The sequence below is a fragment of the Colletotrichum godetiae genome (assembly GCF_030913485.1).
Source record: "Colletotrichum godetiae strain CBS 193.32 chromosome Unknown BDP55scaffold_17, whole genome shotgun sequence".
Lineage (NCBI taxonomy): Eukaryota > Fungi > Ascomycota > Sordariomycetes > Glomerellales > Glomerellaceae > Colletotrichum > Colletotrichum godetiae.
The window spans coordinates 549621-563567 of record NW_026851265.1 but is presented as its reverse complement, the minus strand read 5'-3'; the positions used below and the strand labels follow the sequence as shown (position 1 = coordinate 563567).

Sequence of the window (13947 nt, the reverse complement as noted above, 5' to 3'; positions counted from 1 at the left end):
ACCCCAGCTCTTCCGCGCATGTTTACGGTTTGCTGAACGACCAATGCATCACATCACATTGGCCAAGCCAAGAACGTGCCATGCTCTCTCCAGCTTGCTCTCGCATTATCCGTACATCTCGCCGCAAAAGGGCCTGACCTTTCTGACCTATAGCAACTGGTCTATCTGGTCGCGATTGAATCCACATTGCTTCAAAAAGTCCCAGCCAAGGCTTGTCGGACAGGAACCTTTGCGGCGAGCCTGCGGGATACTTTAATTGGCCGTGTCGTAACTCTGCTTGATGGCGGTGTCTTTAGGAATAGGATTCGACTATTCGAGGCTTTAGTTGATCCTTGAATCTCAGAAAGAATTCTTTTCCTCTCTCTCTGTGTTTCTAGGTAGTGTCTATTGACTTATGTAGTTAGGTGACATAGTATCCAAAACAGGTCTACTAGTCCTCCTACCCGATTAGGTAGGTAGGTGGTTCCTCCTCCCCTCCTTCCTCTTCCTCCATTTTTCGCTCATTGCAGGGACGGCCAACTCCATCAACCTGAGGAGTCGGGAGGCATTGACCCTTGATTCACCACCAACAACAACCACAACAGCACAGCCGTTCAAGCTTGAGAGACTTTCGGTTTCATTGCTTGATCTCGCTTCGACTCACCACTCATTTATCGAAGACTGACGTTTCAATTCTCGCAAACCAAAAACCAACTCAACTTCAACGAACCATTCCGTACGACTATGGGAGAATATACGCATCAACCTACCCGCCTATATCCTGTCTTCTGAACGTTGTTGATACCACCTTACGCCTTGCTATACGGAAATATCCAGACCTTACGCTACATACTTGCTCAATCCACTGCCGGAGCTCCCCCCTAGTTCCCACCTCACCTAGGGATCCGTCCGACGTCTCCTTCCTACTTGGTAATAGCTTCCGCCCGCCAGTGGAAGGCTGTCCTCACCATCACCCAATATCCTACAATACCACGGAAACTCGACTCAGACCTCGCTCCTCATCAAGCGGAACACCCAACTACGGCCATCCAACCTTCATCTCCCTCTCCGCGGGCGGATCAGCCGAGACCGGCCAGATCATAACGGAGCACGCCAGCAGGCCAAGGAACCGCCGGGATATTGGAAACCCGCTCGCTTTTGCGCGCGCGGGCGCCCTGCTGCTCTGCAGGACCGTCACTATGGCGTCTCTGATCCCGCTCATCAACGACCTGATACCCATGATCGTTTCTTCCTCGGTATCCGTCACCAAAGCGAGCACCCTCCGCCCTCCCGATGCAACTCTGAATCCCGCTTCTGCCAACGAGGCCGATGCCGTTGTCAGCAAAAGCGATAAGCTCTGCGCCTCCGGTAAGTCCAACTTGGTCTAGGAAGCCGTCTCCCCTGCCACTACGAACGCCTCTCCCTCTCCCTCTCGTTCTCTGTACTCGTACGTGACCTGCTCTGGCATCACGCACCGCCTTTCCCGCCGTATTCCCTAGCTGTCGTTACCTGCCCGGACCGCCAGCTTGCCGGCCAGAAGGTAGCGTCGCAACCGGTAACTGTAATGTTAGCCCTTGGGCAACAATACTCAGGTCGTGCTTGCCATGATTTTACCAACCCTGGTTCCTCGCATTGCCTTGTGTCTTTTGTACTGCCACGTTTTCTTAAACTAACTCAAGTAGTCATTACTTTGAACCCACATGCGACATCGGCTATCCGCCATCACGGCGAGCAAGGTCAGGATTAATCTTTTCCCCCATTCCAACCCACCATCTCCTTCTTACACCTTAGCGACCTATCTTCGCTCTCTTGGCGATGTATCTCTAATGCTTGCCAAGATACCATTCTCTACATGGCTTCCGGGACCGGCATCCTGCTAGTGAGCCCCGGTGCAGGGCAAGATGTCAAGCGGCACGAACTGTCTTCGGGTGACTTTGCCTTCATTCCGTCCTGGACGGAGCACCAACTACTAAATGAGTCGGATCAAGATACCGTGTGGGTCATTACTCGCAGCGGTTCCCAGCCGGTTACGGTAGGCTTGACGGATTGGGGAGGTGACCGGGCGAAGTAACCCATATCCCATCGCTCGGTCGTGGAGACGGACTCCAACTCGTGGTGACTGACCGCTTGCTCGATGTGTGGCAGCAGGAGAAGCATTATATCATACACCACTCGAAAAGATTAACTTTGCAGGGCAAAAGTGAACTGTCGCTTTCCCGGTGGGATTCCGCCAATATCATGATGTCTATCGAGCATCTCTACCTTGCTTCATCATCACCCCATATGGCACCCACGATTCGCGCTATAGCCCTGGGAGAATCAAAGACCTGCGCGTGGTCCTTGTCTGGGAACCAAAGGATGTCGATGCCTGACCCAGCGGAACGGTGACTCTCATAACCCATGCCCGGTATGGGTCCAGCCTTTGGTCCGGCAACGTTACGCCGGCCATGCTCGCCTTGCAACCATGCGGGGTGTCCCGCCTGCTGGCCCTGACCACCTTCGGCCAAATACCTGGCGACAGCGTGGCTGTCGACAATCAGGTCCAGTCCGGACAGGCATACGGTGACCTGCCTCGCTTCCTGCCGCTCGACGCCCGCCGATTCCGATCCTGCTGTGCGACCAACCAGTTCGTCAGCCCAGATGGCGTTTTCCCTCCAAAAAAAGTATCTGCCGAGGCAGTGGGCGACCCCGGGGTCCATGCTCGCAAAATACCACAGCTGCCACTCGTTTGCGGTCGATGGCGCACGTCGTGTGAAGTTGTAAGCGACGTCGGGCAGGTGCAGGAGGATGCTCACGGGGTCAATGAGCACGGCCCGCGGGATCCTGGCCTGCAGGTCTGGGCATCGCATGGCATGGGTCGACAAGATGGAACCGTACGAATGGGAGACGAGGGTGAACTTGTCCCAGGCGTGATGGTTTACTATCTGCTTGAACTGTTGAAGAAAGACCTCCTTACCGAGCGGCGGGTCAGTCAGTCGGAAGGAGACGGGCAGGATTTCGATGGCGATGACGCCTGTCTGGCCGCGACCTCTTATCCCCATGGTGGTGATCTCAGCAAGGAAGCGGACATAGGGCCACAACCCGATGCCGATGCCATGGAGGAAGACGACCGGCAGACCTTCCCCGCGATGGGGGCGGTGCCAGTAGCTTAAATTCCCGGCCGAGGACCGCTGGCTGGCAAACACCTGTTGTAGACGAGGTGGAAAGATGGCCTTATCCCTCGGCTGAGCGTAGTACTGAAACCCGTAGAACCACAAGGACAGGTGTGTGACGTGGTCCAGGAAGGCCATGATGGCGTACCACCAGACGGTGCGGTACTTTGTATCTACGGAATCGATCGTCAGGCGCAGGCACTTTGCCGGGCCGCGACCGGGTTTAAAGGGCTTGCCGAGCAAACGTTCACTGCGCGTGATATACTGGTTCACCTCCACGTCGTAGTTCTCCCCGTCCCTGGCGCTGGCCTGCTCGACGTCCCTTTCGCCCATGTCGAAAAAGGCCCAGAGGAGGAAGTCGCGGACGTTGTCGCGGTGAATGTCGGCCATGTCTGCGCCCAGAAACCACATGCGGACGTAGCGCTCAAAGTCGGGGATGGTGGCCATGCACCGCTCAAAGAGGGCCAGGCGATCGGCGGGCGAGGAAGGGCTCGGGTGCGAGGCTGGTTCCCGGAGGCGCTTTGTGTAGGGGAGCCAGATGAAGAGGGCGTAGATGAGTTCCGTGGCCGCCATGCATGTTACGACGGCGGCGGTTGTGACCCATTTCGAGGGGGAGGTTGTGTAGTTTGCGCCGAGGAGGCATGCGGAGAGGAGGGCTGCGTAGGGGATGATTGGGTATCGGAGGGGGATTATGCAGGCACGTATGAAGATGTACTCGTGAAGCGTGCGCCCGAGCATGTTGGGCTGGTGTTGGTGTTGTGATTTTCAATGCTTGGCAGTAGTGGTGGTGATGGGCATGAAATGAGAGGCTGGCGATTGCTCGTCGCTGTGAGTGTAAAAATGATGCTGTACCGGTTTCTTATCTATCAAAAGACAAACGAAAGAGGAAACAGGGAAAATGGCCATGTGTAGATGTAAACAGAGCATTAGTTCCTCGGCCCTGGGCTTGAAGTGAAGAACAAAACTAGTCCCAAGAGTCCAGTCCTTCTTTCGCGTGATGTTCAGATTTCGTTGGGGATCGTCCGAATCACGCGGTACAAAACGCTGTAGGCGACCCGCGAGCTAAGGCAGGGGATGGAGGGATGGACCGGCGGTGGATTGGATGACGAAACGAATCGCAAACCTGCCGTTCGCCTTGGGGTTGTCCCCCCTGTTTCTTTTCTCCGAGTTTTGCCTCCGTCTTTTCGTCCAAATTGCTGAGGAAGAGCCATTGGAACTCTTACTAAAACGCTTACATCTGAAAGCCCGCCGCCGCCTCGGGATATGGTTAAAAGTATCTCCAAAGACACCGGGCAGACTTGATGGGAATTGGTAGCGTGAGCAGCAAACCCCTGGGAAAATCACGATGCTGATTGGTTCGTTGGAGATCAAGCTACAGTCAAAGACGTCCAATACCGTTGAATCGACCCATCTTCTCAACGTGATTGTGACATTTCATATGAAGTGACAGGCACAGACAGACTTGCGCGGATTGTGGCGCGTCAAATCGCCTTGCCGAGGTTTCTGCCCATGGCATCACCGTTGATTGAGGTGCAGTGTAAAGAGCCTCATCTTCACATGCTTCAAGGTAACGTAATGCCCATAATTGCTTTTGCATGCTGTGTTACTACGCACATGCAAATCATTCAATTTCTTGCTACGCAGGTCTTGAAATCATGACCCATTCAAAACGGAATCTGTCCGATCTTCCGCCCCTCAACAACAATTTCTCCCCGAATGCCCTTTGCGCTTCACTCCCAATGGAATCCACGACTTCTCCGACACACCGGTCTTCTTCTTCTTCTTCTTCTTCTTCAAGTCAGCGTCGGCGCCGACCATGTAGCATAATCCTTGACGCTGACATTAACAGTGCTGCGCTCGAGGATGGACGGCTTGGTCGCGGAGTTGAGCAAAAAGTAGTTTATATACTGCGTCAACTCGGCATTCTGCCCGCTCGGGAACTGGCAATGGTTATGCCCGCCGACCAGCGAGAACCCCATATTCTCCGGCACCCCGAGAGCCTGATAAATGAGCCTTCCGGCCTTCATACAGCCCGTCGTCGACACGGGGCCCAACCAGTCGATATCGTTCTCCGCCACATACAGCCCGCGCGGCGCAACGAGCCCGGCCAGCAGGTGATGGTCCTCGGGCACCTGCGACGACCTCGTCGCCCACGTGTTGAACAGGGGCGAGAACCAGACGTTCTCCCCGACGATCTGGCTTGATGTTTGAATGTTTTTCCCTTTGGCCTTTTCGCTATCCGAGATGCGCCAGCACGCCGCGCCGCCCGAGCCCGATTCTTGGGGGATGGTGAGGGCGATGCGCTTCTCCAGCGCGCCGACGACGAAGGCGCCCTTGCCGTTGCGCGAGCAGCCCGTCACGCCTAGCCTCTTTGTGTCGATGCCTGTTTTGGCGTCGCCGAGCTGCTCAAGGCCGTCGATGAGGCGGCCTACGCCCCACGCCCACGCCGTCAGGGCGCCCGCGCTGTGTTGCTGGCCGAAGAGGGTGTAGAAAAGGCCTTGACCTCTGCTGGCCTGGCCATTCTGGGCGGCGAAGGCGTCGTTGCCAAAGGTGATTTGCGCTACGGTTCCGGGGATGGGGATGCTTGCGCCGCCGACGCCGATGATGGCGGGGAAGGGCCCCGTGCCAGAGGGTTTGGTGACGGAGGCGGTCATGCTGATGCTCTTTGTGCCGACGGTGACTTTGACGGTGAGGGTGTTGCCGGAGAGGGAGGCCTCGACTTTATCCGGGGGCGGGGGGAAGTCTCCGAGCTCGTACTGCTCCATGGCGTTTTGGATCTCGGTGGCGCGGCAGGCCCAGTCTGCTTTCGTGGTGACTTTGGAGCCGTCGGCGAAGGTGAAGGGGTCTGGGAGCTTTGCGTCGTTGACGGCTGGGATGTTTGTCTTTGCTTTGCCGCAGTCGGCTTGTCGGATAGAAAGTGTGTCGGCGGGCATGGCTAGGGCCGTGCCGGCGAGGAGGAGGAGGAGTGAGGCGCGTACAGCCATGATGGTATATAGAGAGAGATGATCTTGGGTTTAGAGAAGGCTCGTGGTGCTGCGGATGAGACGAGCTTCAGAGAGGATGAGATGACTTGTTCCTCGAGACGATCTCCTCTTATGCTCAGCATGATTCGGATCAACGGATGTCTGGGAGTACTTAATTCGGAACCTATGTCGCTCTCATCTGGTGTACATCATTTGGATAATGACGGTTGTTTCCAAAGAGCCTCAAATTAGCCGGCAATGCATGCTCACGAGACTGCTGAAGTCAACCCCAGGCGAGCCATGCGGCGCATCATTAAGCTTACTCAACTACCGTCAACTTCCCCGCCGGCTACTATCTAGTAGCTCTGTTATTATGCCCAACCCAATACAGCCGAAGGTATGGCCCAGATTATTACGAGCCTGCTTTTGGCACTTCCTGTCCAGTGCGACCCTAAAGAGGCCAGTGAGAACTAGACCAAGCAATGATCTGCACCGGCTGAATAGGAATGGTACGGGCAGCAAGCGGAACGAGTCCAGCTTTGCAACTTGATGCTACACATCTCAACTAACCATTTGTGGGGTGTTGCAATGGCGGGGGACTTTTTACTATGATCAAGTCCAGGGATGGAAGTCATCGTACCTTAACTTCGGAAAAATAAAAAGACGGGCGGCCGAGGCCGAGATGCACCGGGTCACCGGGCATGCGGAGTCGCGGAGCCGACAGGCGGCCGGCCCTGGTGGGGCACCTTTTTTTCTTCCCACCAACAGCCGCCACTTGATTGGCTAAACAATTTCGAGAGCCCATCCATCTCCGTCGCCCGGCTGATTCTCGATCTCCTACGTCTTTCAACCTCTGCCAATTCTCAGTCCACCCTCTTTTCACTCTCCGCGCAAACCGACGCTCCCCAATCTCGGTCCACGAACCCGCTCAATCCCTACCGATACCAAGCAGCGGACCAATCGCTCCTCTCTCGCCTGCGCGTCATACCCCTCTCCGTCTCAGGTTCCCTCGAACACGCCTCGTCCTTCCTCCGAATGGTCCGCGTTTGAGAGAGAAAGAGACAGAGCAGTCCCGCGAAACATCCCCGCCGCGCCGCGCCGCCGACCGGCTTCTTCCTCGCCCAGGCCGACATGAGCGCAGAGCAGAGCAACAATAATGCGGCCAGCTTCCACCTCGCTCTTGCGCCCTCACCGACTCGATAATGTCTGTCGTCAATGCGTCCGGAAAACCTTTGGCGCGGGGGCCGGCAGTAGCAGCCGCAACACCATCAGCTCTCTGCCATTGATCACGAGCCGGGCCGCCTCGACGACGGCTGCAAAGGCAGCACCCGCAGTGCGTCTCAGCGCGAGCTACTTCCTCTCCAATAGCGTCCTCGACCGCACGAATGCCCGGCCCCGACCCCTCGGCAGCAGAAGCTCTTCCGCCTCCGTGGCGCCCTCGTCTTCGTCTTCCTCCTCCTCCACCGCGCGCTCCGAGTCGACGACACCAATTGACGTGAACCATGATCTGCCGCATCGCCGCCGCCAAGCCGCAAGACGCAAAGCCGCCGCCGAAGCAGCCGCCGCCGCATCCTCCTCCTCCCCCGACGTCCTCCCTTCTCAGGATGCCTCCTCCGCCCTCACCAGCGTCGCCGCTCAACAACCCGCCCACTCGGCCCGCCGCATCTTCTCCACCCTCCTCTCCCTCTCGAAACCCCGGCTGTCCGCCCTCGTCGTCCTCACCGCGATGGCCCCTTACGCCCTATACCCCGTCACCGACTTCCTCTCCCCGGCCATCACCGAGTCCCCCTCCCTGAGCCCGCTGACGCTCCTCTTCCTCACCACCGGCACGGCTCTTTGCTCCGCCTCGGCAAACTCTCTGAACATGCTCTACGAGCCCAAGACCGACGCCAAGATGTCGCGCACGCGGAACCGGCCCCTCGTCAGGAACCTCCTCTCCACGCGCGCCGCCGTCCTCTTCGCCGTCACCACCGCCGTCACGGGCGTAGGCGCCTTGTATTTCGGCGTCAACCCGACCGTCGCCTTCCTCGGCGGCGCAAACATCTTCATCTACGCGGGCATGTACACCCCCATGAAAGCCTTCAGCGCCGCAAATACCTGGCTAGGCGCCGTCGTAGGCGGCATCCCCCCTCTCATGGGCTGGGCCGCCGCCGCGGGCGAGACGGCCTCGGGCGACGGGTCCTGGCGGGAACTGCTCTTCGCCAGCGACGGCAGCTCCATCGGCGGTTGGCTCATGGCGAGCTTGCTCTTCGCGTGGCAGTTCCCCCACTTCATGGCGCTCTCGTGGTCCATCCGGGAAGAGTATAAAGCCGCCGGCCTGCGGATGCTGGCGTGGACGAACCCTGCGCGCAACGCGCGCGTCGCGCTGCGGTATAGCATCGCCTTCATTCCCATCTGCGTCGGGCTCTGCGCCGCGGGCGTGACGGAGTGGAGTTTTGCCGTGACGAGTTTGCCCGTCAACGCGTGGCTTACGCGCGAGGCGGTGCGGTTCTGGAAGTACGAGGGACATAAGGGGTCTGCGCGGGGTCTGTTCTGGGCGAGCGTGTGGCATTTGCCTGTTGTCATGGTGTTGGCGCTGCTGCAGAAGAAGGGTATGTGGAGCCGGGTGTGGAATAGCGTTGTTGGCGTGGATGATGACGATGAGTGGGAGGATGATGATGAGCTGGATGAGATGCCGGTTACGTTGCCTGTGCCGCGGGATAGGTGATGCGGCTGGCGTGTGGTTTTGTAGTAGAGAACTCGGGATATTGTATGATAGTGTTGCTCGTTTGCCTCGTTGGGGGGGAACCATCAATACCCATAGTGGTGCTCCGGTCTTAGATTTCCGGGTTCAAAGATATAAACACCTTTCTCTGTAAATCCAATGTTTGCTCCATACGGGAAGACGGAAAAGCGCGGGTGTATTTCTTCAAAATGATGATTTCCTTTGTTTTTTTCAAGTTTAAAAAGCATTCCATTGGCGGTTTCCTAGGTTCCTCTCCCTCCTTTTTGTCTCAACCTGGTCTCTCTCCTCTGGTATCTCTATAGATGCTAGTATACAAGATCGAAAACAAATATCACAAAACCTCCCTTCCATCCCAGGTGCTGTTCTGGTAGTTCGTTCGTCATTATGCGGAAGCAAAAGATGGCTCCCTTTGTGCTGCTCATCCATCCCGCAAAAAGGAAGATAACTTGAAAAGAGTGCCCAAGTTTCTTACTAAAGTCGAAAACAGAAGCCTATCTTTAGGTGAATTTGAATACCCATGCCACACCAAAAACGCCTCCTGAAAACCTGCAAGACAACGCCATGACCTATAAGGAGAATGAAAAAGAAAAGGTGAGGAATCCTCAACCCCTAGGAGCCAAGGACTTGGGACTTAGGACCACTGAGAGGACTCATTGTTGGAGCCATGCAGTCACATGGGTTGCTGCTGGTGGCTGCCGCCAGGTCGGTTGATGATGGCGTCGATGCCCATATCCACGCTCGGCAATCGCTGACCGTGGGGGTGAAGGTACGGGCTGGGAGACTGAGACTGGCCGTGGCCGCCGTATCCGCCGTTGACGGAGCCGTTCGAGGAGACGGAGCTGGTGTATCCGTGGTGGGCGCCGGTGGCGTGGCCGTAGCCGCCGTACTGCGCTGCGTGCATGGGCTGGAGGTGGTGCAGGGAGGCCATGTAGCCCGCGGCTGAGGCGCTGCTGCCGCTGGCGGAGTGTCCGGAGGAGACGGTCTCCGGGCTACTGTAGGACGCGTCTAGCTCGTCAACTGGGGTTAACCCGAGGCCGCTGATGCCGCTGTCATCGTCATACCCTGGTGGTAGTGGCTGCCCTGACTCCAGGCGCTCCCGTCTGGCCCCGGCGCGGGCCGCGCTTTGTAGGTTCTTGAGACCGTTCGACATGCACTATACACCGGTGTGAGGTTAGCCAGGGTCATCTCTCCCATCATTTGATGTTATGTCATTGTAGGGTCTCTCGTACCTTGGCCTCGACGACGTTCCACTTCTCTCCCGTGCGAGCAGCAAGACCGGACCAGATCTCCTTTCTCATGCTCATGTACTCCTTGGCCAGGCGTTCAAGCTTGCGGTTGTCCCAGTCGTCGGCCCCCTTGCGCTCCATCAGGCGCTCATGGCGCTTTCTACAGGCGTTGGGAGTCTTGTTGGGGAAGTAGGTGGTCTGGATCTGGCTCCAGTTGAGGCCCTGGGCGCGGGCCGCGAGCAGCTGCTGATCATCCTGCGGGGTCCAGGCTCCCGAAGAGGCGCGGTGTTGCATCGGAGGCACGGAAACCGGGGGCGCAGACACCGGGGCGTAGCTTTCGTACGTGGGCTGCGGCTGTTGCTGCATGGGGGCCGAAGAGGACGGCAAGGTGTAGTAGGCCGTCTGCGGCATGGCCATGCGTTGGTTGTACATTGCGATTGGGTTTGCTGCGGGAGCGAGAGAAATTGGCATCGGGTTGCTGTAACGGTTGTGGTTGTGACTCGAACTGGATGCCCGCGTGTGTTTGGGCATGATAACTCGGGGGAAAGTAGATGTTGAAGAAAAAAAAAGAAAAAAGAAGAGTCGCCCGGTATATAGTGAAGACGTGCAGATTACTGATTATCCTGCAAGAAAAGAAGCGAGTGTCCCGTTATGTTGATGATGATTCTGCGCCTCGCCTGGAGGTGGTTTATGGAAAAGGTCGGTAGTGGTTGTAGGGCGGCAGAATGGAGCGAAAGGAGATTGACGGACTGAAGGAATCTAGAAAATCCGATTTAGGAAATATGATGACTATGACGAGAAAAGGAAATAGGAGATAGAGGAAAAAAGGAAAACTGTTGTGAGATGGAGAGAACTGTCTTGACAAGCGAATACAAGGTCAAAAGGAGGTCGAGAAGCCGGACATTGGGCCAGACTTTAAGCAATATCACGGCCAACCGGGGAGACAAAGAGACACAGAAGCGCGGTTACGATGGGACCAGGATCATGGAAGTCTGAAACAGGGCAACTTGACAGAAGAAGACCGAACGAGCTGCCAGAGCTCCCATGAAACCCGTCTCGTGTGTCCAGAGGGACAGACGACGAGTCCTAGAGCCACAGACATTGGCCAGACGTCTCATCGGGATGGGCGTCAGTCTGAAGTGGGCGCGTAGAACTGGCCGGGTCTGGAGGGCGGCTACAATAAACCCTGGGGCATGATCGGACGGGTCGCCGGGGTCCCGAAGAAGGGAGCAATAGGGCTCAAACGGGAAGAGACTGGGGCTGGAAGGAGGATTTGAGACCGGTAGAGGTAGTGGGTAAGAGTAGGCGCCAGCCTTGCCGCGCTCGACAATTCCCATTTGGAGAAGGTTATCGGCCGTGTTAGGGCTGGATCATGCCACGACATGGGTGGGGTCGGACAAAGTCCCGACTCCCTGAGAGAAGGGTAGCGAGCAGCCGACGGCGGCAGCGTTGAATGTCTACTGCTAGACTGTATAGAGTTGTTGGATCGGTCCGCAGCCCCCACGGCCGCGGTGGAGGAGCCAATGAGGCGGTAGACGGGAGATGAGGAAGGATAGGCGCATTGCATTGTGAGCGCGCGGTAGGTGGGCAAGGTGGGCAATGTCGTAGATGAACTAAGTAAAGACGGTCAAGACCAAGTGACCTATAGCCTGCCGCTGAATGCGGATACTTGAACGTAACGGTAGCAAGGGATTACTGGGTCTGGGGTCCGATCTGCAGCCCGATCGACGAAGATGGGGCCAGCAGACGCGTCGTGAAGCGAAGCGAAGCGGGCGGGCAGCTCAGCTTCGTTCGAGTACCTGGCATGAGCAACAGGAAACTAGATGGAGATCTCGTAGAGCGCGTGGACGAATGAGTATAGACTCTAGCATGAACCACTTGGTTTCCCTGAAGTTGGATGTCTGAATTCCTACTACCATGGGCTGGACAGCGAGCGAGACTCGAGCCCCAGTGTAAGTGAGAGAGTGTCGAATGTTGATAACATGAGGTGGAAAGGTAAGGTTAGTGGGTATGGGAAAGCAGCAACATTGAGATTGAAGGTTAATTAGACGCGCGCCTGGAGTACAGAGTGGGGCGGTTCATTACCAGTGGACCTCGTTGAGTGGACGCCGGAGCTTTAACTGGCCAGGAGTGGAAATAGCATCACGCTAGCCTCTTTTGCTTTCGAATCCACAGCGGGCCGGTGTTTCTCCACAGAGATACGTTTCCTCGCCGGTATAGCTCCCGTCTCTCTCCTCTTCCTCGAACGTTTGCTGCAGTGTCACGCAAAGCATTTCCTAGTATTACACTACCTTAGTTTGCATTCGTAGTCTGGATAGAAGCGAAGCGAAGAGTCTACGGCTCCCCTCGCCAGTCTCCATTTATCCCTCTCTTTCTCTCTCCATCGCCTGTAGAACCAACACATCACCGGGGCTCTATGCACTTCATTAATGTCAAACAGCCCTTGGTAGAAGGCCGCATCTGCAAAGCAACCTCCGCAGCCGAGCGCTTGTTTCTCTCGTGACCCAAGGTTGACCCGAATGACGCCGGAAACGCCAAGTTTGTGCTTTCTACCGATCCGCACGCTATGTAGAATCAGTCACTCGACTCGATACCCGGAGGGCAGTGAAGCCCTAGTTATGGCCCAGTCATACTATAGATAGTAGGCCGCTGCAATGTCGTCTTCCACATGTCTTTGGTCGCAGATGAAAAGATGTTTAGAATGACCCTTTGTCTTCGTTTGTGCTCGGACCCATCTCCTCACAGCCGACAGAGCTGTATGTTAGACGCCAATTTTTGGCCTATCTTATGACAGAAGTTGGTGATAGTATGAAGAACGCCTTGCGCCGCTCTCCATTTTGATGGCTGAATCACCTGCAGAGTCTTGATTCATCACCATATCGTAAGGGCAGTACGGAATCATTCACTCTAATCTTTTCAAGATCACGGATGGCTATGGCGCTAAGGAATTGGATTGTGGTTCGGATTTACCGTTGACGCGTATCCCACGCCACGACCATGTGTATGAGGCTTTGGTTCGCAAGTAAGAGGTATTCAATTTTGGCCGACTTCTGCCCACGCAGCCTGTGGGTCAGAGGCTCAGAGCATCGAATTGCCGGTGGCAAACTGGCAGAGGAACGCCGGCCGGGCTACCAATAGCTTGAGCACGGTCCATTTAGCAGGCTTCTCCAAGTGCGCGGGGCACGAATAGTGTCCCTGCTAACGATGATCCTCCAAGCCGCCAAATGGGTTCTCCTTCTGTCAGCTGTGTCCAATGACGATTCGCGGCAGCACTCTTCAACTGCCTATCTGTACTCCGTACCTGGCAAGCAAACCCTGACAAGGCATGGCTTGGGAGGTGGCTTACATCAGGATCGAGGCACCATAGGAGGGGGCTTCCTTCGCTTCCAAGTTCTAAGCAACTGGCTCTCAAAGAAAATGCAATACACCACGTTGCCTCACTGTAGTTCCATGTGGGCTCCTGAGGCGTTTTAGCTATAATGATGATAGCTGGTGTAGCGGATTCTAGACCTTGGTTCTTTGTTGTCGGATGAGGAAAAGCCATTGCTAGATTGCCTAGCAGACGGGGCAAAAGACTCGTGGCTGCCGCTGTCAGCTTGCCAGAATTGAGAAATAAAAGATGAAAATTACCCCTCCAAATCTGCAACGGAAAGCCAAGACAACAGACCAAGTCAAAGTCAAAGAGAAGGTATTGGGGGAAACAAGCATTCTATTAAATCCCATACCCCGTCCTCTTCATTCCTTCCATTCCACCTCACAGACGGCAGTTTTCTACAAGGCGAAACCTGGGCAGATTAAACCGATAAGGGGAGACCCCTGTTCACACCTTCTTTCCTGCACTTCAACCTGCAACCTGCCCGGTGCTTACTCCAACTATTAACCTACCACCTTCCGTGCCTCCT

General features: G+C 56.0%; 5 protein-coding genes across 5 annotated transcripts; 2 read left to right on the top strand and 3 right to left on the bottom strand.

Annotated features, from left to right (window-relative positions):
- Positions 1-1178: 1178 nt before the first annotated feature.
- On the top strand, positions 1179-2050 carry BDP55DRAFT_727926 (uncharacterized protein; the record flags this gene model as incomplete). The annotated part of the gene is made up of 2 exons (XM_060579372.1): positions 1179-1347; positions 1818-2050. 2 exons carry the CDS (start codon positions 1179-1181, stop codon positions 2048-2050), a joined length of 402 nt encoding a protein of 133 aa, XP_060430623.1.
- A 187-nt stretch (positions 2051-2237) lies between these two features.
- On the bottom strand, positions 2238-3869 carry BDP55DRAFT_550607 (uncharacterized protein; the record flags this gene model as incomplete). Its single annotated transcript, XM_060569038.1, has 1 exon — positions 2238-3869. The coding sequence occupies one exon, from the start codon at positions 3867-3869 to the stop codon at positions 2238-2240; it is 1632 nt and encodes a 543-aa protein (XP_060430622.1).
- A 1055-nt stretch (positions 3870-4924) lies between these two features.
- Positions 4925-6115, bottom strand: BDP55DRAFT_727924 (carbohydrate esterase family 15 protein; the record flags this gene model as incomplete). The annotated part of the gene is made up of 1 exon (XM_060579371.1): positions 4925-6115. One exon carries the CDS (start codon positions 6113-6115, stop codon positions 4925-4927), a length of 1191 nt encoding a protein of 396 aa, XP_060430621.1.
- A 731-nt stretch (positions 6116-6846) lies between these two features.
- On the top strand, positions 6847-9010 carry BDP55DRAFT_608961 (UbiA prenyltransferase family-domain-containing protein). Its single transcript, XM_060571151.1, has one exon. The coding sequence runs from the start codon at positions 7251-7253 to the stop codon at positions 8799-8801; it is 1551 nt and encodes a 516-aa protein (XP_060430620.1). The 5' UTR covers positions 6847-7250; the 3' UTR covers positions 8802-9010.
- Positions 9011-9017: 7 nt separating this feature from the next.
- On the bottom strand, positions 9018-10897 carry BDP55DRAFT_107352 (uncharacterized protein). The gene is made up of 2 exons (XM_060565357.1): positions 10049-10897; positions 9018-9972 (listed from the first exon to the last, which is right to left on the bottom strand). Exons 1-2 carry the CDS (start codon positions 10574-10576, stop codon positions 9490-9492), a joined length of 1011 nt encoding a protein of 336 aa, XP_060430619.1. The 5' UTR covers positions 10577-10897; the 3' UTR covers positions 9018-9489.
- Positions 10898-13947: the final 3050 nt, after the last annotated feature.